The sequence below is a fragment of the Martes martes genome, assembly GCF_963455335.1.
Source record: "Martes martes genome assembly, chromosome: 8".
Lineage (NCBI taxonomy): Eukaryota > Metazoa > Chordata > Mammalia > Carnivora > Mustelidae > Martes > Martes martes.
In genome coordinates this window covers 66,027,121-66,055,007 of record NC_137895.1, presented here as the reverse complement: position 1 = coordinate 66,055,007, position 27,887 = coordinate 66,027,121, and the positions used below count along the sequence as shown (strand labels likewise).

The 27,887-nt window shown below is 34.9% G+C and overlaps 1 protein-coding gene across 4 annotated transcripts in view; it reads left to right on the top strand.

Moving 5' to 3' along the window:
• CCDC91 (coiled-coil domain containing 91) overlaps positions 1 to 27,887 on the top strand; it is a 362,303-nt gene that overhangs the window by 67,159 nt on the left and 267,257 nt on the right. For 3 of the 4 annotated variants that reach the window (XR_013967309.1, XM_080812002.1, XM_080812003.1), the window contains exons 2-3: positions 11,037 to 11,079; positions 13,179 to 13,257. Coding sequence is in view for 2 of the 4 variants with exons in the window: in XM_080812002.1 (XP_080668128.1) it covers positions 11,050 to 11,079; positions 13,179 to 13,257 (109 nt within the window). In the remaining 2 variants the exon portion in view is untranslated. Of the gene's footprint in view, positions 1 to 11,036; positions 11,080 to 13,178; positions 13,258 to 27,887 lie in introns of those variants that run through there. The other variant, XM_080812004.1, reaches the window with a different exon arrangement.

Genomic DNA, 27,887 nt, shown 5'->3' with positions numbered 1-27,887 from the left:
AACATTGTTTTTACTCTGTTGTTGTATAACTTTTTTTTTCTGTATTTTTGTTGTATAGTATGCCCTTTTCTGCCTTAATATTTTGATGTAATTGTAGGTGTTTTATAGGACTTATTTTTGCTTTTAATGATCAATGCTAGTGCAGTTCACAACTTTGTCTTTATGCTTACTTTGCTGATACATGAGGCTCCAAAGTTCATGTCTCATTGACGCAGGGATTTTTCATTCTCAGTTTGAAAGCTTTGAAGTTGAGACTTTCATGATGATAGTCTTAGAGCTTAAAATGCACTTGTTTTAGAAAAAGTTGTCCAGTATGATAAATGGATTGGGGAGAAGGATGATTAAGTAAATTCTGGTAATTTTTAAGAAATAGCAATAAATACCTGAATCAGAAAGATGATCACCAGAAGATAAAGGAAAGAAAGAGTGGGGAAAATAAAATAGGATTGAATGACATACCTGGCTATGGTGGAAAGCAAAGAATATAAAGTGACATCTAATTTTTGCATTTTAGAGGAATTAAAACATGATAATATTATTGAAAAATGACAGATTCAGAATAGAAAGTAGAAAGTTCTTTATGAAGAAGAAAGGAATTTGGTTTTAGTCATAGAATAGTATTTTTAGAGGATCTTACAATGCAATATCTTAGAAGTCGTCTAATCATTGTGTTCATTTTACATATGAGGACACTGAAGTCAAGAGAGATGTGGTGATTTGACCAGAGTCACATGATTAAAATACACACTCTTACATGATTGCAGGATATGGATGTGTTAGAATTGAGGATGGTAGCAGAAACTAGGTTACAGAGGTTCATTAATTCATTCTAAGAATTTTGACTTCATCTCTAAAGTGATGAGGAGTCACTGAAAGATTTTAACTAGGTGAGTATTTAAAAGGACCATTTGGGTAGCAGAGTGGAGAATGGAGTGGAAAAGGAGCAAACTGGAAACAGAACTATTTTGAAGGCTGATAGTATAAACCAGGTGAAGCACTATGGTGCCTTTATCTAGAGTGAAGTTACTGGGAATGGGAGTGGATGAATTCTAGAGGTACTTAGGACTTAGGATTTGGTGATTGGTTATATGAAGTGAGAGAGAAAAGGAGGCAAAGATGACTACAGGATTTTGTCTTGGGCAGCTGTTTTGTAGATGGTAGTAGCAGTCACTGAGTGAAGGTATTCTTGGGGGAGAGATCTTGAGGTCAGTTTTGCTTGTATTGAATTTGAGGTGCCTTTTAGACTGGAAAAAAGACTAGTCAATTGTCTGTTGTTTATGTGGGTCTGGAGTTCAGGAGGTGGATCTTAACTAGAGATTTCTTAGCTTGTATTTGTGATTGAGTCCAACGGAGTGAAGGAGGTAGGCCAGGGAGTGCGTTTGAATTGAGATAAGAGGGGGTAGGTTGGAGTATTTAATTAGGAGCACCATCATTTAAAGGATAGGTAGAAATAACCTGCAAGGGAGATTGAGAAGAAGCAGCCAGAGAAATTGGAAGAAAGAGGGAAAAGAAGTATGGTTGTCTTGTAATGGGGGAGAGTGTTTTGAGAAGGAAAGACTGGTCAAAAGTTGTTAGTGTTCAAATAAGACAAGGAATTGAAAGTGTCTTTTTGCATTTAGTGAAAAGGAGATAACTGGTTACAGGCATGGGCGGTAAGAAAGAGCGTTTATGAAGTTGAGCTGTGAAAAGGAGGGGGCTGTGGTTGGAGAAGAATGTGTAGTTGAGAGGGGTTTTGCTTTTGTTTCTGTTTTGTTTCATTTCCAAAGATGTAGGACCTGGAGCATGTTTCAGTGTTTTGGGAGGAGTCACATAAGAGGAGGAAGTTAAATATTTAAGAGAAAACACAATTGAGAGAACCAAGTCTGAGAACACAGATGAAGAAATTAGCTTTAAGAATATAGAGGGATTCCTCTTTCTGTGTGAGCAGAATAAACTGGAATAGTTTGGTACAGATGCTGGTAACTACAGTTTTGGTAGAAAGACAGTAAGGGACTTTTCTTAAAATGCCTTCTGTTTTAGCAGGAGGCTTGGTTATATGCTTTGGTTACAGGAAGGAATAGGAAGGTTGGTCGTTTGAGGAGCATTGAGAATCTTTGAAATAGTTGCTGGAGAATTAGAGAATGTGGCTTAATGAGAAAAAACAGGCATGATAGGCAGCACTGTGAATCCTATTGAAGATGGGAAACATGAATTTTATAGTGAATTCTCTTAAGTTCTTGGCAGAAGACAGGTAATTGGATATTGTTGATTGTTTCTGGGAGACATTGTCAGTTGCCTTGTACCACTCCAGATCTGAATCGATTGAGAAATGGAACCAAGTAATAGGAATCAGAAAAGTGCTTTTATTGTTTAAAGTTTAGTGTAAATGTGGTTTGGATTGAGGTGGCAATGAGGTCTCCTACAAGTTCTCTTCTGAATTAAATTTATTCATCCAGTCACAGGCTAAAAAACATGTCTTCATGCTAAGAAAATGAAGTTTTTCTCTGATGAGCTTCTCCCATGGGAGTTGCACTAGAGGGATAATATGTTTATGCGCACAGTTCCCAGTGAGGAACTCAAAGAGCTGATATTGTGTATGCATGTTGACTTTCATACATTAATCTCACCCAACAGAGAACCCATGGATGTCCTGCTCTCACTACCATTTTTCTCTTGGAGGGAAGTAAAGAAGAAAGAGAAAGAGATTGTAGTATTTCTTTCTTCTTTTTTTTTTTTTAAAGATTTTTTTTTTTTTTTTTTACTTGACAGAGATCACAAGTAGCAGAGAGGCAGGCAGAGGGGGCGGGGGGAAGCACGCTCCCTGCTGAGCAGAAAGTTTGATGCAGGGCTCGATCTCAGGACCCTGAGATCATGACTTGAGCCGAAGGCACAGACTTAACCCACTGAGCCACCCAGGTACCCTGAGACTGTAGTATTTCTTAAATCTTCTTTCTATCCAGAGATGGCCTGTGTCCTCTTTTAAAAAGTGAGATGAGGTGATATACCTAACCCCTAACATTGAGGGTCAAGATTTTGCCAGGTAGGAAGAGTATAATTGATATACTGAGAATTTTGGGTTGATATTAGGTTGGCCATGTAACAGTATTTATTATTTGCTTATAAATACGTAACTGAATACAGTGAGGTGCTTAATTTTGCAAAATTTGGGCAGAGCATCAAGATCATGACTAAATGCAGCCTTTGAAGGACAGGATAATGAGACAGGATCAGACATCCACCCATCAGTTGGAGGAAGGATTGCTATGAGGAGTTGGAGGAGATAGAAGTAACCAAAGAGGCTGGGAAACAGGTAAGGGTTTGGAGAATGTAAAAGTGCTGTGCAATTTTGTTTCTTGTTATCAGGTGGGATGTATAAATTTTCTGAATGAAGGCTGGCAAAAACAAAAACTTAATTGATAGTACAGATGAAAATTATATAAAAGACAATATTTAGTTACTAGAATTACTAGTGGTTGGGATGTCTTCCCATCTGATCATTTATGAATAGAATATTTTTCAGGAAGTGAATATATACCTCAGTTATTTTTTTAACTTGTGACATTTTACTATTGGCACTAGTATTTATAGTATAGCAATAATTTTGTAATTCAGTTTCATAGGGGACGTTTCAAAATTACTCTTAACCCTAATAAAGTTGGATACTTGATAGAGAGGAGTGTAACAATATAAGATTTTTAAAGATGTAGGCCTTCAAGCTCACGCCTTAATATGGGAAGATCTGTTTTAGTGCTAGCAACTTGATCCTCTACTACTCAAGTTCCAACATGTTTTTCTTAGAGAAATAAAAGGGAAGGGAAGTCATGTGGGAACTATTAGCAACTCCTTTGCTTTCATTTAGTGATTTATTCCAAAGGCACTGATTCAAAAGTATTCTTTGAGACCCTACTATGTGCTCCTCTGGCGAAGGTGCCAGAGATTTAAAAGTAGGTAAAAGAAACGGTTCCTGCACTATCTTGGAAGAGCTTTTATGAAATTAGGTAAATAAATAATTTCCTTGACTAGATAAGCCTGAAATTCTGATCTTATATGATTAGACTCTTCAAATTAGTTGTCTTAGTGACTCTTCATTTTTAACTTTGACTAAGGGGTGTTGTGTGTGTTTGTGTGTGTGTGTGTGTGTGTGTGTGTACGTTGTTCTGGTTCCTTTTACCAATTTATGTTTGCCCAGGACAGACAGAAAAAAAAAAAAATCACTTGTCTTTTGCTTCTAGGAAACATAGCATGAAACAGGATCAAATGGAAAAATAGTGGGATTATGAGGATGCTGGTTAGCCAGTAGTTTTTCACATGGAATAGAGATTGAGTTAAGTGCTAAGTGGACAACGTTAACAGTAAGACACTTTGGGCTGATAGAATAATCTGGATGATCTCTGGAAATTGTACTTTTTGAAGTCAGTTACCTAAATTTCTTTTTTCTTAGATTTTTTTTTTCATTTAGTTCCATTTTTAGGAACTTTAGGTGTTTGAGACACACTTTTACGTTTTGTATAAACTTGTAATAAATGTTAATAAATGTCATAAAGAAGACTAACATGAAAAAATTTAATTTTTTCACTGGCTAAATATTAATTTAAAACATTTAAGCCTCTGTTTATAGTCAGTTTTGTTAAGAAAAAAAAATAAACTTTCTTTCCTTGATTTTTTTTTCCAACTATTTTGATAGAAAGAATAGATCATTGGTTCATTGTGCCATGATTTTTTTAAATACTGTCTTTAAAGAATTAATTATATATGCTCACAGTTTAAAGTTGTAAATTACTTGTTATGAAACACAGCCATCTCATATCCCTGCCCTTCTTTTCTAGCCTCTCCGTGTCTTGTTTTTTAGATGTAAGATGTTTAGCACATATAGTTGATTCTTTTAGTGTTTACCAGTGCATCCCTAACATGTGTGTTATTGTGCTTCTTGATTTTTTGGTTTTATACCCATTAACTTTCCAATATGGAAGATGAAGCTTTAGCTGTCTTTTACTACCCCTTCAACCACCCATACCACATACTTCATCTTATTTCTCTTAACTTTCCAGTATGGTTTTATTATAATTTTGGTGCCAGTAGTTGTTCATTATTATTGTTATGTAAATTATATTCACAGATAAAAAATATAGTACTGTAAAAATGTCTACTTTTCCTGTCTCACATACCATATTCTCTCTGTTTTCATTTAGTTGATGTTTTAATCACTAATTCAACTCTGAATTTCCCCCCGGGTTTTTTTTTTTTATTTAAAGATTTTTATTTATTTATTTGACAGACAGAGATCACAAGTAGGCAGAGAGGCAGGCAGAGAGAGAGGAAGGGAAGCAGGCTCCCCGCTGAGCAGAGAGCCCGATGTGGGGCTCGATCCCAGGACCCTGGGATCATGACCTGAGCTGAAGGCAGAGGCTTTAACCCACTGAGCCACCCAGGTGCCCCACCCCCTGGTTGTTTAACATTACTCTCCTGTATGGTAAAACACATGAGACACTCTATTAATTTGATTTGCTCAAATACTTTTCCAGGAACTTTCTGATCTGTGCAAATTTAGGTGGGTTGCTCCTTATCCTTGCTATATAGATAGCTTGGGAACTCACTTTACCATTATTCTGGGAGAATTCCCGTTGCTTTTCACTTGAGTTAGGGTACCTTTTTTCTAATCCCATTTCTTCCTTGTGTCTTGTCTTATTCCCTTGGTTCACTGCACAGCTTTTTGTTTTGTTTTGTTTTGTTTTTGTTTGTTTAAAGATTTCCTTATTTGAGAGAAAGAGATTGTGTGCATGCATGTTGGGGGAGGAGTTGAGGGAGAGGGAGAGAGAAACATAAGCAGACTCTGTGCTGAGTGGAGAGCCCCATAGGGGACTTGATCTCATGATCCTGAGATCATAACCTGAGCTGAAACTAAGAGTTGGATGCTTAATTGACTGTGCTACCCAGGCACCCCTCCATAGCTTTTAAAGAAAGAATGGCAAATAATTTTTTTTGAGGCTTTGCAGTATGCATATGACTTTAGTCTTCCCACAAATTAGTTATTGGTTGGTTTGGTTCATTTTAGAATTCTCTGTGTTAATCATTTTCCTCACAATTTTTCAAACATTTTTCCATTTTTTATCACCTTCCAGTAATGCTGTTGTGAAGTCAAATGTCATTATGTCCTTTATCCTTTGTATGAAAACGATTTTATCTCTTCGAGGGCTTGTGGGATCTTCTTTTTGTCTCTGCTCTGCTTCAGTCTGGGTTTATTCTTCTGTTTTCTTGGATTAAATTTGAAAATCATACTTTTAGGTTTAGAAAATTTTCTTGAATTATTTTGTCGATGATTTCTTCCCTTTTGTTTTCTGTTTCATTTTTCTAGAATTCCTAATATTAGATATTGCATATTCTGGACAGGATGTTTTAATTTTCTTAGGTATTTACTCTGACGTTCGTTTTCTTTATACTCCTCAGCTTTATTATCTACCCTGCAATTTTTTCACTTCTGTAATCATTTTTAGTTTCAATCCCTTAGTCTTGGTGTACACCCCTCTCTCATTCCCCACCCCCCAAATTAGAGCTTCCTATTCTTATTTCATGGATGTACTATTTTCTATTTTTAACTCTCTAAAAGTACTAGTTATAGTTTTTAATTTTTTTGAAAAATTTCTTGTGTAGTTTCTATTTCTTCTACCTTTTTCTCTCTTCCTTCCTTTCTTCCTTCCCCTTCCTTCCTTCCTTCTTTCCTTCCTTCCAGCTTGGTTTCTTGGTTTTTTGTATTAGATACATTCTTCATATCTTCTGTTGGCCTTGGCCTTGGCCATCTGGTCATATGTAAGAGTGGAGTACTACTAATGAAGTATGAACATTTATATAATACTTAGAACGTACCAGACACTGTTGTAAGTGCTTCATCTATTTTAACTTATATAATCTTCATAAGGACTTTAGGAGCTAGTTACCATTATTATTAGTAGTAGTGGTATTAGTATCACTGTGTGACAGATGAGGAAACTGAGGTACACAGTGTTGAAGTAATCTGCCCAGTGTAACACAGTTAAGTGACAGAACTAGAATTTGAATCAAGGCAACTTGTCCTGATAGTCTTTTCTTTTAGCCTTTACACTAGTCATCCTCTTATTGAAATCAGGAACAAATTGGAAATTCTCTGTATGTAGGTAGGATTTGTCAAAGTAGTATTTCCTGAATGAACTGTATTTTTGTTTGTTTTGGTTTGTTTTTTTAGAGGAGTCTCTCATGAGGTCCTTTTTCATGGGTTGATTAGATTCACTGGAGAAGAATCTTATTTTTAAAAAATATTTATTTATTTTAGAGACAAAGAGAGAGCAAGGGTGGGGGAGGGGCAGAGGAAGAGAGAGAATCCTGAAGCAGACTCCCTGCTGATTGTGGAGCCTGACACAGGGCTTGGTCCCACCACCCTGAGATCATGACCTGAGCTGAACTCAAGAGCAAGTTGCTTAACTGACTGAGCCACCCAAGTGCCCCAGAGAAGAATCTTCTAAGATCATGACTAGAGACTTAAGCATAGCTGCTGTCAGTTCTGTTGACAAGTGATCAAAGAGGATTGGGAGAATGGGTCTCAATATTTAATAGAACTTTTAGTCCAGCAGTCTCAGTGTCTTCTAATCTGGACCCTTGACTTTATCCTGGCTAGGGAATAAACCTTCAGTCTTCTTCTATGATGAAGATCTATAAGTTGTTCTGTTGTGTAGATTCTGGAAGAGGATTTTGGGATACATCTGCCACTCTTATTTTGATTCTCACCTTTACCCACTTTTCATTGCCATGCATTCCTAAGCCTTTTGTAGATGCTTTGATGTAAAAGTGATTGATTCTTATTTTCCTCAGTGACAGTTTTAGATCCATCCTCCTTATATTTGCTTTCAAATTTTTCTTCAGTTTTCTTATTTCACATTCTCTTTGACCCTGTGTTTATGCAGAAGCAAACAATCAAAGCAAATCTTTGCTATCTTTTAGGAAAAGACTTTGCGGAAAAGACTTTAATAAAATTCATGTTTTTAATGTGCAATTTAAAATTGTCTGTTAGGTCTGTTATAATAGAGCTCAAATATCTCCCACCTGAAGCACTTCATGATGTGCCCACTAGATATATCACCATCTAAAAATCTTTCCTCCCACCTTGGACATTTTTTCTTCTTTCTTAAGGCTACTTTATAGCTCATATTCTTAACATTTGCAACATTTTAACATTTACTCTTCCACCTCTGCCTCCCCAGACCATAACTCCTTGAGGATCTTGAGTGTTCTCTTCTATAGAATTGCCTAATAAAAATTTGTTACAATAAGTGTTGTATGTATGTTTTTCTTATAAAATATCAGCAATATATTAAATACTGGGAATAATAAAAGAGAGAATTAATACAATAGTGCAACAGAAGAGATCAAATTCACATATAAAGAAGTCTGAGAATTGTTAAACTAGATACTGTGATACCTTTCAGTGTAGATAACCTAATCATAGCCGTCATACATCTTTCCCCCCGCCATGGCACAAAGAATGAACTACATGATCTTCCAATTTTTTAGCCAGGCTCATGACTCTGTAAGTTACATGACAGATAAATTTGGTGTTTCTGTATTATATTTGTAGTTTAATGGGGTATAATGTTAAGTGCTACAAATATTCTAAAAAATTATAAATGCATTTTAGATAAAATAATGTTTTAAATGTGCTGGAGTTAGCTAACTCTATAAAGGAGTCCCCCCTTGTAGTATTTCCTTTTAAAAACTAATTTTTAATTTTTATATTTAGTAAAGTTGATTTGTACAAATCAATGCCGCTAATTTTACTTTCTCCTGTTCTTTGTAATGTTCAGAAGAAAACAGAAACTATTGCAGGATTTGAAACTAAAATATTTGGAAAATGTTAATGCGTTAAAATAATAAATATTTCTCTAATTATTGTATTTTAAGAAATTGAAGACACAGCTATCTTTTAAAATCTGTTAGTATTTCTTTGAAAATAAAGTAGAGGAAAACTGTCATTGTTATTTTAATATGTAAAGGTTGCTGGGATATGGAAAACATCAGTGACCACTGATGTATTCTTTTGTAGAGTTAAATCAGTACTTAGGAAAGTGATGGTATTTGGTTCGTTACCACAGGCAGACAAGCTGAGGTGATTGTTAAACATGGCTGTTTATTTTTGTTTTCAAGTTTTCTGGCACCTTACAAATAATTTATTGGGATGTGATTTACAGAAACACCTAGAAGCATTACTCTAGAAATTCTTTTGAAACTGTATTCTTTGGATACAGTGTTGTAGATGCTAAAAATATTTTTTAATTGTCTCCTGAGATTCATGGAATACATGTGGAAAACACAAACTTAGCGTTTATAGTTTGACTTGGTTCATTCTCAGCATCCATATCACTCTTACTTCATAATATCTTCATGAAAAATATAATCACATACAGATTTCTGTTTGCTTGCAACAGAATTAATGTGAATTCCATTTCAAACTAACCACCATCAAAAGTTTCTGAAAGTCTGGTTTATATATTTTAAGTGTTGTATGTGGATGACTTGCTTAGCTTTGATTTTTTTGAGAAATACATCTTTTAAAATTTTTTCATCAGACTATTAAATTGTAGGTAATGGTGACAACAGTGGTATCTCATTTGGATTAATTTAATGTCCTTCCTTTTTATAATGTTCTTCTGCCTTCATATATTCCTTTTAGTGTCATTATCTACTTGAGTTTCTGTGAAAATAAATTTTGTCTATTGAAACAAAACAATCCTTGAGATTGTGTTTCACTGTTTATTTTTCTTTGACTATTTATGAGTTTTATTTTTCAAGGCATTAATATGTATTTCATTGATAAGGTAAGACCTGGCTATGGATGACTACTGCTTCATCACTCAAGGCAAAGTGCCTTAGAAAATGCTTTTAGAATTATTGCTTAACATGGTTTAATTTGTTTAGCTGGTGTTTTTTTCTTTTTTTCTTTTTTTTTCAGAATTTGGTGAAGGTTGTTTTCCTGTAACCAAGTCCATCTTGTATTAGTGAGTCAAAGAAACTATAATTAGTAATTTGGAAACATTCACTTTTGAAAGATAAAAAAGGAAACCAGTTATTATTGACCAGAGTTTTACTTGTGGCTACTGATTCACAATTTATTGTGAATTTATTTTTATTTATTGTATACCATCTATTACTTGTTTTGCTTTTCCAGGTTTCTTTTTTTTTTTTTTTTTAATGGTTTGTTAGATAAAAGCTTTTTCTTTTTCTTCTTTTGAAAAGTCCTGGTACTCATGGTTTTCTCCTTCCATTTTAATAATACACATTAAGTACAAAGTAAAGCATGTATTATCTTACTGCTTGTCTCTCTCTTATGTAGTTTAACTTAAAAAGAGGAATTCAGGATATTCACTTATGTTTTTCTCTTCCCTGTTCTCCCATGAATACATGACTTGATTTATCTTGATCAGCCTAGTAACTTGCTCCACATTTTTCCAAAAGTGCAAAGCAGTTTCAGCTAAAAATACACATATCAAAATGCTCCAGAAGTTGTGGCCACAGCTCAAAAATGCTGATCAATTTTGAAAATCTAAATCAACCTCGGCCATGAAACCGAGGGAAGAACCTTTGTGGTGGGGGACAGATTTCCAAAAATTCACCACAGTCCTGTTCTTAGCTGGAGTTTGTGCTGATGTTGCCAGACAACTGAGGAATAGATGCAAAAAGCAGGAAGCATTATTGAATTGAGCCCTAGCGCCAATTTGGGAAAAGCAAATTAAAATGTAAAAGAATATTTTTCCACTCCTGGCGTCTCAACACAAAATGGTAAAATACATGGTTGCTGAAAAAGTCACAGAAATTGCTAATTTTGCCTGAATGGCTAATTTTGCCAAAAAACCTCCAGTCTTTTTGCATTAAAAAATGCATACCCATATAGTTACAAAAAGTAGATTTAAAAAAAATCTCAAATGAAATAGTTTTAATTTACAAGTCAAAATACATATACATTTAAGTCAGAAAAATGTTTTGACATAAATGACTCTGTGTGTGGGCTTGTTTCAATGTCTTCTGATATTTTTCAGGTGCACTTGAAGAATGGATGATGATGATTTTGGTGGTTTTGAGGTATGTGCAATTACCTTATTTTGCTTATGTAATTGCTTTAACTTTTTGGGGTTATAATGCTGTATATTATTTTGAGAATGTACCACTTATCATTGGCACTCATGATCATTTCTTGATCATTTTTAATGTAACACTGGAATAAAAAATGAAATCAAGGAAAATGAAAATATATCCCTTTTGAGAGATAAAGCTAATTATTATTGAATATATGGTCATGCCCATGGAATGGCTTAAGTTGAGTTAATTAAGTGCTGCTAGTGGAAGCATTAAAGAAGTTTTAAAAATTGTCAGCTGACGATTTTGCTGGGATACATGTCTGTTAGGAAATACTTGTGAGATGAAGGATGAGTATTGCAGATCTGTCACATGTTTTCATGTTTACACCTGTAATGAGTTGATTTAGTATATTAACTACATAGCATTTTGGTGGCTTATAGGGCTAATTAGTATGTTTGTGTTGTTAGATTATTCTCTCAGGTTTAAGTTGGATGCTTTGTAAGTGGAAATTGTTAGCTGAAGAAGCACTGTCTTTTCCTTAATCCTTTTCAGTGTGTGTTCATTTTATTGAAATATTTTGTAACCCAGTTATTTTTATGGAGCCAGTATAGTCTTGCAGGAAAATCTCTGGATTAGGAGTCAGGATGCCTGAGCTCAAGTCCTGGAACTAACAAGTGAGCTCTGTGACTTTTTTTTTTTTTCCTTTTTAGTAAGACTTTCACCTAATTTGGAATTTGGCAAAAAAAAAAAAGAGATTGTTTATTAAAAACCGGGAGTTTAATTAATGACATTAATAGGAGAAACAAGGTATTAAGTATATATTCAGTATTCTGAATATTATGAAAAAATTGTGTGAGTTTTTTAAGAATAGGATCATTTCTTGTTGGTTCTTAATGTCTGTCAATATGGACATACCTATTTTGTGCATTTTTTCTGACACTGGTTTATGTTTGGCAGATTTGTATGTTTTTTTTTTTTTTTTTTGCATTTTTAAAAATGTTTTAGGTGTTGTTGGGTGATTAAATCTTCTATTACTGAAATTAGCACTTAAAGTTTTGTTAAAATTTTTTAAATTTTGAGGATAATAGATGTTTTAGATATCATCTTAGTTCCTTGTTTACAAGTTGTCAGTTATTTGAAGGTTTAAACTTCGTACAGTTTTCTTTACTTAAACCATGCTTGATTTATTATATCAGAAAAAAATAGAGTAGGTAGTTTTCCTCAGAGTAAAATTATACTTCAGTGTTACAGTCAATGGACCTATTCCTTTCAGTATTACATTACAATGTTAACCAATTATTCCAATTTAATTAGTTATTAGGGTTCTTTCTTTTTCTATCTGGTTGTAGAAATATGGAAGATTTCCATCCTTGGTTATGTAAACCATGTTCATTTTTTGTAGCTTATAGATAATAGTTACTATACTCTATGTCACTTAGCTTCTGTGGCAGATTGCCTCAGTTGACTTCTGCTTGGCTGACAACTCAATGCAGAACCAAATTGAAATTCTGGTTCTTTTTCTCAATAATAACTTTGCTGTGATCTGAACAATTAAGAGAGAAAACTTACCCAGAAACTCAGCATTCAGTAATTGACTGTCCCTTACTTTTAAAAACTGTTTAATAGGAAGGCTTGTTAATTTAAAACATCAGTTTTAGGAATTTTTAAATGTTGAATGCTAGGAAGTCCGCGTGGTAGATTATTGAAGAATATAGGTGAATCCCTTTTCTTTAGATTGATCTCCATTAGGTCTTATGCTAATTAATGAAAAAGATTTACTTAGAGTATTTAGATTTAAACTTCTCAAGTGAAAATGTGATCGAGGATATATAAAAGAAAATTTTCATTGGCAGGAGATATATTTTAGTAAAGAAGGGAGATTTTTACTTAAAAATAACAGAGCATGCGTACTGGGGGTGGGGAGTAGTGGTTGGGGTGGTAACTATGAAAGACTGAGAAACAATTGAGTATTTGGAGGGAATTTGAAAATGTGTGGTATATAGCAGAGAATAAGCCTGTGGGGCTGGAAGGCTTGGTTGCTTAAATAGCATTTCTGTTTTTTAGATCTTCGAAAATAAATTTGCCTTTTTTTTCCCCCCTAGGCTGCAGAGATTTTTGATGGTGGAAATGGTGAAACGCAAACTACGTCTCCTGCCATTCCTTGGGCTGCTTTTCCTACAGGTACTACTCTGCAGTAACTAGAATTTTTTTTTTTTTTTTCTTATTGAACACTTTGCCTTTTCTTTGAAAGCCTCTTTTTTACTTTTGCTCTTGGCCTTCTTTGATCTGAAAATGGAATGACCCAGATTTAATTTAGGGTTTTTTTAAATAACAGATGATAAATTGCGTAACAAATTCTGCAGCGTGGCTTGAGGCATGATTCCAAAAATGATATCATGAACATTAAATGAAATTAAAATATAATTTACATTTCCTAATCTGTCTTAGTTTCAGGAAAGTGAGGTACCAAATAATATTTTTAGGCTGTCCATTTTGTTAATTAAAAAGACTTCTTATTCTTATAGTATAAAAATATCCTGAAGTAATTTAACATCTTCACCAGTATTTAAATTTAGAAGTGTTTGGTTTTTTTCTTTTTCCAGGAAGGTCAGTCTAAAGTATTAAACATTAAAATTTAGCCATCCAAGAAATCAAATGCAAAAATAAATTCCATTATGGAGATATTTTATGGAAGACCTAATGTTCAATATTAATATAATTCATGTATAAATAATATTTTGAATTTCCTAGGCTTTTTGTTCTGCCAAATCATTGTAAAGTCAGAAGTAGAAGATGAAAGTATCGTTAGCAGCTCTGCCTTGTCTTAGATTATTAGAGTTATTCATCCTCCAAATATTTTTCCAGTGCTTATTATGCATTAGGTGCTATGGGAATGTGTCCTTCAAGGGGAGATAGGACAGGCACATACATACTTGTAATATGAAGCAGATTTGTGATTTGGGAAGAATGAAGATTTCATCATCCATTCGTTTAGAAAATGTTTATTTCATGCCTGGTATGAGTCCAGTACTATTCTTGAAGCTGGGTATATATTATTGATCGGGGCTTTGAAGGATGTTCATGATTTGAATAGGCACAGATGGGAGAATGGGGAAAGATTTTGAAGTGAGAAAAAGCAATGAAACAAACGTGTAAATGTGGGAAAGAGAATGACATAGTTAGGATGCTCATTCTTGTTCGAAGGATTTATGTATGTGGTTTCCTTTCCCTGGAATTTCTCACCTTGTTTCCCACCGCCACTCTCTCCCGCTCCCTTATTATACTAACTACTATTTGTTTTATGTGTTGTTTTATGCTTTAATATGCCTTTTCTGGGAAGCCTTCCCAGAGAACCCTCCCACATCTCTGTGCACCTATTTTCTGACTTGCTGTTTAGGCTGTAAATTTTGTGGGGATAGGCACTGTGTCTGTCCTTTTGTTATGTCTCAAATGCTGAGTTTAGTGCCTAGCTTATAGTTGGTCCTCAATAAGTATTTATAAAAACAGTAATTAAAGGAAAAAAAAAAAAAGAATGAGGGAAGCCTGGGTGGCTCAGTTGGTTAAGTGTCCAGCTCTTGGTTTTGGCTCAGGTCATGATTAGGTTTTGAGATCAGCCCCACCTCTGGCTCTGTGCTCAGCAGGGAGTCTGCTTGAGATTCTCTCCCTCTGCCCCTTCTCCCACTCATGAGCATGTGTGCATATACTGTCTCTCTTTCAAATAAATAAATAAATCTTTAAAGAAATGAATAACTGAATGAATGACAACTGGAGTGACAATGGAAATTGATAGAAAAGTTGGAATAATGATATTTATGTAATGGTTTAGGATTTTCAGTGTGTTGTCATGTATTTGTTTATTGTAAAGTAGGTGGAGCAGCTACAATATTATCTATTGTACAGATGACAAAATGATGGATTATAAAAGTTTTGGAGCTTGATATAGGTAAATATGTTTAGGAATGAAATCTAGTCTATCAGATTATATTTCAGTTCTTTTTAAGTTAACTGGTGGTTTTTGTTTGTTTGTTTGTTTGTTTTTTGTTTTTTTTTTTTTTGATTAGGGGAAAGCATCAGCAGGCCCATCTGGCTGACGGGATGTGAGGGTGAGGGAAGAGTCAAAATTGATTTTTGAGGTTTCAAGCCTTGATTCTAAAGGAATGGTATTACCTTGAACAGAAATAGAGAATTTTTTAAAAAGTTGGTTTGGGACAACATGGAGCCTAATGAGTTTGTCTTAGACTTGTGTATTTAAGCTGCCTTCAGTTCAGGAGAAAGGTTAAGGCTGGTGTTCTTCATTTGGGAGTTTTCTTGTAGATATGACAGTTGAAGTTGTAGAAGATAACTGTGGAATCAGTATGTAAAGAGATTAGGGTTAAGTAGCGAAATTTGGATGTCCATAATTAGGGAAAAAGAGGAAAAGAAAGACACAGAAGATTGAGAGATTAGGAGAGTATGGGCTAGGCATCAGGAGTAAAACATTTCAAAGAAGTTATGGTCCTGGTGGCTAAAGGCTGTATGTGAGAGAGGTTAGTGTGATCAGAGACTGAGAAAATAAGCACAGTCAGAAATGGCTTTTAAGGAAATGATTTCAGTAGATTGGAAGTTGAAGCCAAATTGTACTTCTTTACAAAAGCAAGAACAGAATCTGTTTTCCTATAATTGTGGCAGTATATTAAAGAATTGTATATTATGGCCAGATTATCTACTTCCTGTTCTCCAAGAATGAATATTATATGTCATATCTATGTATATGTCCATATTTGTAGGTCAAGTTCTCAAAGCCTAATTAGAATTAAAGAACAGTTCCTCTAGTGTGTGCGTATGTACACATAGACAGCGCACCCAGTTTCTCCCTCAGTCCCGTAAAAAAATCAGACCTGTGGAAAGTACTTTTTCTGAATTTCCTCAGTGACTTGCAGAAGTGGAGATAAACTAACCTGGCAAACAGCTGAAGTGAAGGCATGGTAGATGCTGGCTCAGCCAAGTAATCTTTCTCTTTGGTTGAAGATCGTTTCTCTTTCTCTGCCTGCAGGAGCCTCTGATTCAGGTATCTGGAAGTTAGACCAGAGTGATCTGAACAACCTAATTAGTATAACAATTTAATCATTTCCACACTAAAGTCCAGAGAAGACAGGAAGCTTTAAGAGATCCAATGTAGATTCTTTTCAGTTCAAAAAAGAACTTAATATTCTCCTTCTGTCTGGTTCTCCTACACCCTAACAGTTTGTAATCTATATGAAAAATATTTCTAAAAGAGATGATTATTAACCAAGTTTTACCACAGCTTAAAATCCAAGAAGATTATTCAGAAACATTTGGTTTAAGTTTTTAAAGTACGTGGGGGAGAATAGGCATTTTCATTCTTGGGGTTAGGATAAGAGATTTTAAGTAAAGAATATAGTCATAGGCTTCACGTGCCAAATGATTATCTTGGTGCAGAGCTGGCAGTTAGTTGGAGGGTGATTTTGTAATAGCAACTGGGATAATTAATTTATCTTAAAAACAGTGTCTGCTTATGGCCTACAATACTGTTAATGAATCAAGGTGCCTCAGGACACAGATCTCACTGTAATATTCATGTAATTTGCATAGAGGGACCTTTTACAATGCTAGTTTCTGTGCAGAGCTGATGATGATGTTAAAAAATTGCCAGTTAGAATAAATGAAATGCACATGTTGGTTCTGTATCCAAATTGTTACCTCTAAGCCCATATCTCCTCAATGTATGGCATCTAACCTTTTGAATGTGTCTCCATACTTCCGTCATCATGGAAGTTGGAGTATGTAAGCAAGAGACAAGCAAATATGAAGTTATCAATTTCCTTTTCCTCATGCCTTTATTCTCACTAAAAGTGTGGTAATTATTACTCTATCTTAGTGAAAGATACTCAGTGAAAACAACTGCCTTTATTGGGCATTTTCCTCTCTATTTCGTAGCCTTTCCTTTTAGCTTACCTTCCACGGTTATTCATTTTGAAGCCTATGGCTGCTCAAACTGTGATCTACATTTTGTGTCTGGCTGGTGTCTGTTCTGTCACTTTGCCATTGCTCTGATTGTAGTACATTCCCTCATCCCCTATCTGCTTGAGTCTCATTTTTCTTTCAGACCAAGGTATATAGAGCTTTAACTGAATCCATACCTTATAATTGCTCTTACTTCTGAACTACTGTATAATTTTTTTTTCTGCATCATTTGCTTGGCACTTTGGCCAGTTTTGTTTTTAACTGTGGTTAAGTAACATACACAATTTATCATATTAACCATTTTTAAGTGTATAGTTCAGTATTGTTAAGCATATCCACATTGGTGTGCAACCAGTCTCCAGAACATTTTCATCTTGTGAAACTGAAACTCTGTAGCCATTCAGCAGTAACTACCCATTTGCCCCTATCCCAGCCCTGGCAGCTACAATTCTACTTTCTCTCTATTCTAGACAACTCATATAAATGGAATCATACAGTGTTTGTCTTTTTGTGACTGGCTTATTTCTCTTAACATAACATCCACAGGGTTCATCCATGTTGTAGCATGTGTCAGAATGGACTTCCTTTATAAGCCTGAATAATAGTCCACTGTATGTACAGACCACATTTTTATCCATTAATCTGTCGATGGACTCGGGTTGCTTCCTTTGACTGTTGTAAATAATGCTGCCAAAAACATGGAGTAACTAATTTATATTTTTAAAAATATTTTATCAATATGACTGCTGTCTCTATGTGTCTTCTTTAGTCTAAACCTTGGTGGGTAGGGACTGTTTTTAAACCTTTGTGAATCCTAAGCACTTAGTATATAATATAGCATGTGCCTTGTTAATAAGCAGTGCTCAGTAATTATTTCTTGATGATTAGTAGAACAGATTTGCTTTCAAAAGTAACTCTTTAAAAAAATTTTTTATTTTAATTTGTCAATATTGTTAGTTTCAGGTGTACAATGTAGTGATTCAATAACAATAACTCTTTTTAATTAGTTTTAGTTCTTAGGCAGTAACTAAATAGTCTTACAATCACAAGGTAGAGGAAGGCAAACCTAAACTTGCCTTAAAAAATATAGTAATCTTGGAAGTCTTAGATAATTACTCAAAGATGACAAAGAAGCTATACTCTAGGGTTCACTTAAATTTCCTGGTCATTCCCAAGACAGACAAATGACCTGGAAATAATGATTAACAAGAGTAATCACAGATTCACAGGAAGAGAGAACAGCTCTTTTGCTGTTTTTTGTTTTTGTTTTTTCCTAATTTTTTGTCTGGTCCTACTGTATGGCAGCAGGTAACAGTAGAGGAGACTTGAGGTTAGACTAAATTTTAGTTCAAAAATACTAGGGTCTAGAAGCAATAATAGTAGTATCGAGTTATTTTACTTACATTTTTTCTTATTTATTTTTCTAAATATTTTTCTGAAGGAAAATCATTCTAGATTTTGCATAGCATATAATACCTGAAAGTTTTTGAGTTAATTACACATAGAGCTGTATTTTTTAGAAAAAGTTTTTTTTTTTCCTAAAGCTAAGAGATCTTTTTTTGGAAATCATTATCAACTATCTTATAAATTTTTATAAGAGTGGTAATGTTCTACTTTTTAGGAAACTACTTTTCAAAATGAATGTTTATCTTCTGATACACACATGCACCTATAAAAGCAAAAATATATATGTGTACACACACACACACACACACACACACATATATAGTTATCCATGCATAGGTGGATATTCTGATTTCTCCTCTTTTCCTCATTTTTACCCTATAAAGCAATTTGTCCTCCCTATTGTACCCTTCTGAAGTAAGGGCTTTCTCTTTTCTTGATCGTACAGGTTCTAAGAACATTAGACTATTAGTCTTAGTTTGGGTTCAGTATATTTTTTGATTATTTTCTGATTGTAGCAGACCCAAGGTTTCAGAATATATGGGATTTATTTAAATGAATTCTTTAGTTCTTTTTTGTTGTTATGCATTCATTCACTTAATTCACTCATTTATCAAATGTTTGAAAGTATACTGTGTATCAGACACTAAGTGCCGTGTGCTATGGACCTTATTCCATTTTCAGTGATACCGTATGAAAATTGTCATCTCAAATGACTGAATGTTTCATGAAATGCGTTGTTAATAGTGTTAAATGCTTTTATCAATAACTTCAGCTTCAAATATTTGATAGAGATTTCATGAAAAAAAAATTAGGTCAGAAAATGTTGTCACGTTGCCATTGTGTACAATGTGTGTGGTGCTGTTTTAGAGGCAAATGACTGTTCACTTTTTACTTTTTAACTGTGTAAATTTAAATTGTTTAGAAGGCGAGGTGGGAGGCGAAACCTTGAATACTGTCCTTTCCAATATGTTTCTAAGTTACTTGTAGCACTACACAGAACCACATTAGAATGCATTGACCATCAAAGGGAAAAACAAGTGGTCTAGATAGATACTTTAATCCAAATTAGCTCCTTCAAAACAGCTTATATAGAGGGCAAACTAAACTATCTGTCACAAGCCGACCCTTTAGAAGGAATAATGGGAATTGGACCAGCAGATGTTGAACCAAATAACTTAGATGTGGTTCACTTTGCATCTGGAGCTATTTGCATACAAAGCCAACAGGAAAGTTCAAACATTTTTCTCAAGACATTGGCAGAGAGAAACCTGGAAGACAGATGCCTTTTTGATTTCATGGTTCAGTTTTTCCATTCTCCATTCTCCTGGCCAGGAAAACCTAGGACAACAAATCGGTCATTTTATTAATATCCCATTACTCTTCTTGCTAACCCTGTTTTTCCAGTAGAATCTGTGTTACACATCTACAAGAGCTCAGAACCTGAGTCCACACATTTTTGTTTGAGAAAATATTGTTGTGATATTTTTCTTGAAATTAATCTGTGGTTTGTGCATAGTCATAGTAAACATTAACTGAATTCATTGGTCTGAGCTATATTTTGGGTAAAATTTGAAGGTGACTTATATTCACAGACTCATATTATAATAGTTGGATAATGTTTAAAAACTCCCCATCTCTTCAGCTTTGTATCCACATTAGACATTTTGTTAGGACATAAATTGGATTTCCATTGTAGTATAATAATTTTGTAGTATTTTTAAACAGATTGTTTGAATGGATGATTGCCAGATAGCTTCCTTTTGCTACTTTCTGTATTTTTTTCTTAACTCCCAGGTTATCCACTCACTTTCTTTTATTCTGGAACCACTTTTTATAAATGATGACTAAGGTGATAGCTTCTATGAAGCTATAGTTATTACTGTATATGTAATATTAGTTTTCAGTAATTTATGGTAATTTCCATTTTCATTAATTGCATATAATAGGGACTATATCAGTGATATTTGTTATGACTTTGAAGATTGGGTTTATAGTGTGGCTTAGAGGCAAATAACTGACTGTGGAAGGAGGAGTACTGGCTGTGTAACTTCTCTGAAACTCAATTATTTAATCTATAAATTGAAGAACTAGATGATATCTAATCTATTATTTATTTAATTATTTAATTATTTAATCTATAAATTGAAGAACTAGATGATATCTAAGTGTTCTTAGACTCCAAATTTTGAATTCCAAGTTTATTTTTTATTTTTTTGGTAATATGAGTAGCTTCTACTAGGTGAATCATGGTGCCTGGTTTTAACTGCATAGTCCAAGTGATATGGTACTAATCTAATAAATCACATGTGCTCTATAAATAGCTATAAACATGGAACAAAACTATTAATATGAAGTACTATAATACTTAAGATAAGCTTTTTTTCTATATATTTTAATTATCAGTTACTATTTAAACTGATTCTTGTAATATTTTATGGTACAATCTTTATGCATTCTAATTCTGATCTTGCTTTTTAAAAAGACTGCTTTGATTTTTAGGATGTTATAGAATACACTAAAATTTTTTTAAAATAGAGCTTTGTAGGGATTTTCTCATATTACTGAAAAATGAAATTTGGCAGTGAATCATTTTTCTGTAAGATGAAGATAGTACTCTGACTCTTTATCATCATAATCCCAAATTAGCCCCCCAAAAAGAATTTTTTTTAAAAGATTTTATTTATTTATTTGAAAGACAGAGATCACAAGTAGGCAGAGAGGCAGGCAGAGAGAGAGAGAGAGAGAGAGAGAGAGGAGGAAGCAGGCTCCCTGCTGAGCAGAGAGCCCGATGCGGGGCTTGATCCCAGGACCCTGGGATCATGACCCGAGCCGAAGGCACAGGCTTAAACCCACTGAGCCACCCAGGCGCCCCCCCAAAAAGAATTTTTAAGCTCTGTTTGGCTCAGTAACAGTAGGAATCATTGCTTAGTGCGCTTTTACCAACTCATAAATTTCTATTAAGCTACCCTTATGAATTATATTTCTTTGGTCTCAGAAAATACACTCTTTATTGTTTTTGACAGCTGGACACACACACATATGTAGTATAAAGGTATGAAAGAAATGGGAAATGATATTAAAATTATACAGTGAAAATTTCTTTTCTATCTTGGTCCTGTAGTCCCACTCCCCTGATATAACTTGTTTTACATTTTGTTTTGTAGCCCTCCAGATATTGTACAGGTAAACGAAAATGTGAATGTGCCCTCTTCTTTTTACACAGGTGACCATGTCCTTTGTATGTATATATGTATGCCCTGTGTATGCCTTTCCCCCCCCACAGTAACTTGGAGATTTTCGTAAGTCATTTTAGTGATTGCACAGTGCTCTTCTGCATGTATGTACCAGTATTCATGTAACCAGTTATTTTCCTCCCAGTTTCTGGCTACTGTAAACAGTCCTGCAGTGAACTTTTTTTTTTTTCCTCTTGGACTTTCCCATTAATTTACTTTTGATATTCTCCTTTAATATTTAGTGAGATTTGTAGAAGTATCCATTTATTGAGGCATTTGGAAGCTTGCAAGATTCACATGCTATACTGTGTTTGCATATTTAGGACTGTTTCTGGAGAGAGATCTTGACACAAATTCAGAAAAAGGGATGCAGTGAATATTCTTCTTTGGGAATTCTCAAGTGGCCAGACAGATGGGGCTTGCAGGAATATGAGACTGACAAGACAGTAGAACCAGCATGGCCAAAGTCTCTGACTGATCTGCACTGTGCACACACACTTGGTTTGATGTCTCTGGACTGGTGTCTCTAATGAACACTGTTGTCACAAATGAGGATCTTAAATCAGCTCACACCTTGTTCTCAGTCAGGTTGAGTTTTCCGGCCCTTCCTTCTTTGTTCTGAAGGTTGGGTATTTGATTTCCTCAAATGGTGTCTTTAACTCTTGGAGCTGTTCTTTTCTGCAGACACTGCTTCTCTGGTGTTTCCTCTTTGGGGAGTACCATCATTTCATGAGATTTTTGAGTCTTCTGATTCTTTTCTGCTCCTGTTTCCTCCTTATGGTTCTCTATTCAATGACCCTCCATCAGTCAGTTTTGTAGGTTCCAAGTTTTGTCAAACATGGGGATCTTTTTACTTCTGTCTACTTCCCTTGTTACTACCCCAGTCAGAGCTGTCATCCTATCTTTTTTAGATGACCTCAGCAGCTTTTCCCCCTGCAACCATTCTTACTCCCTTTCCCCCTTTCTTTACCTCATCAGAGGGTGAGGACATAGTGAATATTCAGTAAGTGTTGGTTATTGTGGAATTTCATTTTAAAGTTTATAAGTGTTTCAGATTTTTTCATTTTTGTGGATTCCTAAATATCGAAGTATAGGACATTTGACTACAATTTTGGAAGTTATATTGATTACTATGATATTCCTCTGAATATTTTGTTGTAATCTTTACATTGAGTACTAATGGTTGTACTTTTGATTAGGATATTATCTTGAATAAATCATGTAAACTAATTGCAGTTATAAAATCCTTGCTGTTGTGCCTGATCAAAATATTAATCCAACCTTGAGTTCTTGTAGTTAATTTATATTATTCTCTTGGCTTTGTAGTAGTGTGTATTAAAAGTGTTCTTTAGTATGAAAGCATTGCTTAGGTGAAGACAAAATTATTTTTAATGATTTCATTGTGAAAATTTTCTTCATTTAAATTAAAATTGAAAATCTTTTGAGGTTTGCTTTCTTGGATTGAATGTGATAAAGGCTGGTTTTATTGTGGACCTCCTTAGATGTGTGGTTGTGGATAATGGACCTTTAATAATGGCCAAGTGATGTTAGAATAAACAACACAGAGACTGCTTAAAGTAGTTAGAAATTGGAACAGAAAGATTAGGGATATGCTTTAGAACTGTGAATAGATTGTGGAAATTTTCCTTAATCTTGGTCCTATAGAAATTTTGACCATAGAAAGGGTAGCATGGCTGTTTTTGATCATTTTGTATCTGTCAAGTCTAAAAGTCAGAATAATGGAAAGTGGCTAAGAGGTGCTTCAGCTAACTTAGACAGAAATTTTAATTCATTTGGCTGATAAATGAGAGGTGACAAAATGTTGTAATCAAATGTTACATGCAGTTTGGCTATTAAAATAGGACACTTTAGCCAATAAATCAGTTACTTTTCTTTTTCAACCATTTCCTTAAAATTGTTATAAACATGCGGCAATTAGAACATAAGGAATTTTTTTTTAAAAGATTTATTTATTTGAGAGAGAGAGAGCACGCATGAGCTCAGGGTAGAAGAACAGAGGGAGAGGGAAAGAGAAACTCTGGGTCAATGTAGGCCTGATCCCAAGACCCTAAGATGATGACCCGAGCCAAAACCAAGAGTCTGATGTTTCACCAGCTGAGCCTGCCAGGTGCCCCGTGAGGAAATTTTTGCTAACAGAATTGTTCATTTGTCTAGTAAATAAACATTTATTGAACTTATCAATCCATTAGGTTCCTAAGGGAGCAATGTTAAAGTATTTTAAATCCTTGGTTCTTACAATCTAAACACAAGTGCTTTGCTCTGGTGGAATATGTTTGATAAAATTTGTGAATTTTATTTCTCCTAAATATTTAAAGATGGACAAGCATTTCATTGTTTTTAAACCTGTTTGAAGTTAAGGGGTAAGACCATTTACTTTCTACCTTTTTTTTTTCATTCATCCCCCCCCCCCACCTGCCCACCCCTGTTCAGTAAGTTTTGTGTACCAAGTAGAGAAGAAACAATGGAGAACAAACAAAATAGACAAGGCTCTGACTTTATTAAATTAACATCTTCTAAGTGGAGTACAGATGAGTTCAACAGATGTACAGATGGAGTACAGATGTAGTTCAACAACAGACCACAAAAGAATTGAAATAGAGAAGTTTTCGGGGCACCTGGGTGGCTAAGTTGGTTAAGCATCTGCCTTTAACTCAGGTGGGATTGAGCCCCATATTGGGCTCCCTGCTCAGCGGGGCATCTGCTTCTTCCTCAGCCCAGCACTCTGGAGACATGCTTGTGCTTTCTTTCTCTCTGTCAAATAAATAAATAAAATCTTAAAAAAAAATAGTAATAGAGATGTTTTTACTCACAAGTCCTGGAGGAAGCTCAGGGCCTGCCTCTAGAGGCTACCGAGGAAGATCAGGGCAGAGTGCGGATAGATACCACAGTAGGGTCTGGGGCACATGTCTTTCTTAGGGTCTGTGAGAGGACTGCTCTTGAGTTCCAGGCTAAGCCTGGATTGGTCAGTTCAAACCAGAAAAGCAGGATTTTGGTAAAGCTCCATTGGGGTCTTACCTAAGGAGTGCATAAGGGAAGGCCCTGGGAATCAAGACAGACTGTGGATCATATGGGATGTTGGAGAAGTCATATGAGAAACTTACACATTTGCTGGTGACTCTGCAGGCTGTTATCTAGGGAGTAGGGTTGTCTGTGAAGGCTAGTGTCAGTTTAAGGTCCCTGCAGGCCACTCCACCAAACAGAATGGATACTCAGGAAGCAATATCATGGAGTGACTTAGCTAAACTCTCAACACATTAATTAGATCGCTGGTTTCCTGAATCTTAAAAGCTAGCAAGTTCACACAATTTTTTCAATATTTTTTGAGGGTAGATACATAGTGTTAGGACAGTGGGACAGAGGGAGTGAGGTGGGTATTGCCTTATAGCCAGGAAGGATATCAGACCACTGCCCGAGTCCAGATAGGGGTGAATGGGGCAAAGGCTTATAATGTTTAGGGAGGTAAGGCTTATCTGAAACAGGAAAGCTTTGCAGCAGAGGAGTGGGAGATGGAAAGATTTTTTTTTTTAAAAGACAACACGTGCATGAGTCAGGGGCAGGAGGTGGGGAGGGGCAGAGGAAGAGAGAAAATCTTAAGCAGACTCCACACTCAGGAAGGAGCCCAAGATGGGGCTGGATCTCCCAACCCTAAAATCACGACCTGAGCTGAAATCAAGAGTTGGATGCTTAACCTACTGAGCCACCCAGGCATCCCATCTTGCTGTTGTGTTAACTTGTGGCAGGGTCAACAGTCTTAATTTTACATTTATTTCATATTTTTTTCTGGTGTATTAATTTTTTATGATCATTTTCTTTGCTCTATTCTGTTGAATTTATCCTTCTGTTTTTCCTAATTTCTAAATATTTGTTGCTTGTTTCACTAATTTTAACTTCTTTTCAATTATTAACATTCAGGGCTATACTTCCCCCCCATTTATTACTTTGGCTACATCTTGCCAATTCTGATATTTAAAAAATCCCTCAATTATGAATGTTTTCTAATATTCAGAATGAACTGATCCTTCAGTTAATTAAAAGTATTTATTAATTTCTAAGCATGGGGCTTTTCTAGTTTTTTTATTATTATTGTTTCTTAACTTGATTGCTTTATGGCTAGAGAAAGTAGTATAATACAAAATATTTCTAATTTAATGAGTCTTTCTCTGGGCAGAGTGCTATCTGAGGATGAACAGCATTGACATCCTCTGGGACCTTGTTAAAACTGTGAAATCAGGCTCAGCTCCTCACCTGCTGTTCCAGAATCTGCATTTTAACAAGATCCCCAGGTGATGCTTATACACATCAGGATTTAGGAAGCTTTGCTGCACTGAGCCTATAGAGAGACGAGTTTGACAATTGCAGAATACACATATTTTATATAAACTTAAATTGTACAAATGTTATAATCTCTTATGATGGTGGAATTATAAACTTGTTGAGGTTGTGTAATTTTTTACTTTGTCTATGTTGAGATTATGTTACTAGGTGCATTCATATATCCCGTATCTTTTTGGTGTATTGAACTTTCTGTCAGTATGCAGTGATCTTTTTATATCTCTAGAATCGTTTTGTCCCCCAAGCCTATTTTGTCCTATATAAATGTAGAAGCTTTATTTGATTAGAATTCAACTGATATTTCTTTTTCTATTCTTATGTTTTTCAACCTTTTCGTATCTTTATGTTTTTTAGATGTATCATTCATAAATAGCTCAACGCTCAATTTTGTTTGTTTATCGAGTTTGACAGTCCTTGTTTTTAAATTGGATTATTTAGTCCCTTTATGTTTTAATGTAATTACTGATGTTAGTATGTGGTTCTTTTTCCTACCTACAGTTTTGGCTTTCTTGTTGTGGTGCCATTTTGTTTCTTCTTTTTTCTTTTTTACCTTTTTGGATTGATTTTATTTTCCTTTTCCAGCTGCTCGTTCAGTTTGGAAATTATGAGCCCTGTTTTGCTTCTTTTGGTGGTTTCCCTAGAAATTTTAACAAGCATTCTTAACTTAGTAAAGCCTGAAGCAAATTAGTATCTTTATCTTCCTTCTGAAAAACATAAGCACAGTGGAACATCTGAACTTCAGGAATTTTCCTCTCTGGTCATTATGCTAGTGTTGCCAAGTATTTTTCATATAGCTATTCCCCAGATTCTACCTGTATATTTATATATTTAACATATATATTTAACTCCACAAGGCATTGTTACTTCCAATAATGTTTTATATAGACAAAATATTTTGGATTGATCTGCATATTTACCATTTTTTCCTTTTTTTCTTCTTGCAACTTAAACTCTGCATCACAAATCACTTTCCTTCTGCTTGAAGTTAATCTTTGGGAGTTTTCCATAGAGGGGGACCTTGGTGGCAAACCCTCAGTAGATACTTGTTGGGAAATGCTTGTCCTTGTTCTGATTAGTGAAGCTATCTACAGTCTACAGACCGTGCTACAGTCTGAGCAGTTACAGGTCCATCTTTCATGCACCAGTTCTTTGTTCATCATTGTCTAAGCTGGTGTAAAGCTTACCCATGACTTTATAATTTCTTTCTCTTTCTCTCTCCCATCCTCCTCTTTCTCTTACCCTCTCTTCCTGCTCTCCTTCCCCTTTTCCTTTCCCGTTCTTTCCCCTTTTCTTTCTCACTCTTTTGATCTTTCTTCCCTTCCCTTCCTCTTCCTTTTCCATTCCATTCCTCTCCTCTTCTTCTGCTTCTTCCCCTTGTCTTCTGTTTTCTCCTTTCCCTCATCCATTGCATTGTTAGAACAGGCTATTTTCTTTTTTGTGTTCTAGGATGGGTATGTTATTTTGAGTTCACTCTTAGCAGGAGAATATAGTTCTTTGAGGTCCCAGATTTGTGGGGGAGGGCCCTTTGGTGGGCCCTGAACTTTACTTTTTCCCCATGTCTTTGAGATCTTGGAAAACAAAGCTGAGGTTTACAAGGTTGGCAAATGTCTCCAAGGCAAAAACTTGCTTATTTCTTTTTGTTACATAGTTTACTTATTTTTTGCCTAAGTATTTCTATTTTGCAAGATTATCAGTTGATTTTTTTTAGTGGATTTTTAAAAACATTTATCTGTATTTTTAATGGCTTTCTGTGGATTGGTTAGCCAGGTACCTAATCTCTTATACTTTTGGAAACAGAAGTTTTAGGATTTTTGTTTTTAACAAAAAAAATCTTTACCTAAATATTCTACTTCC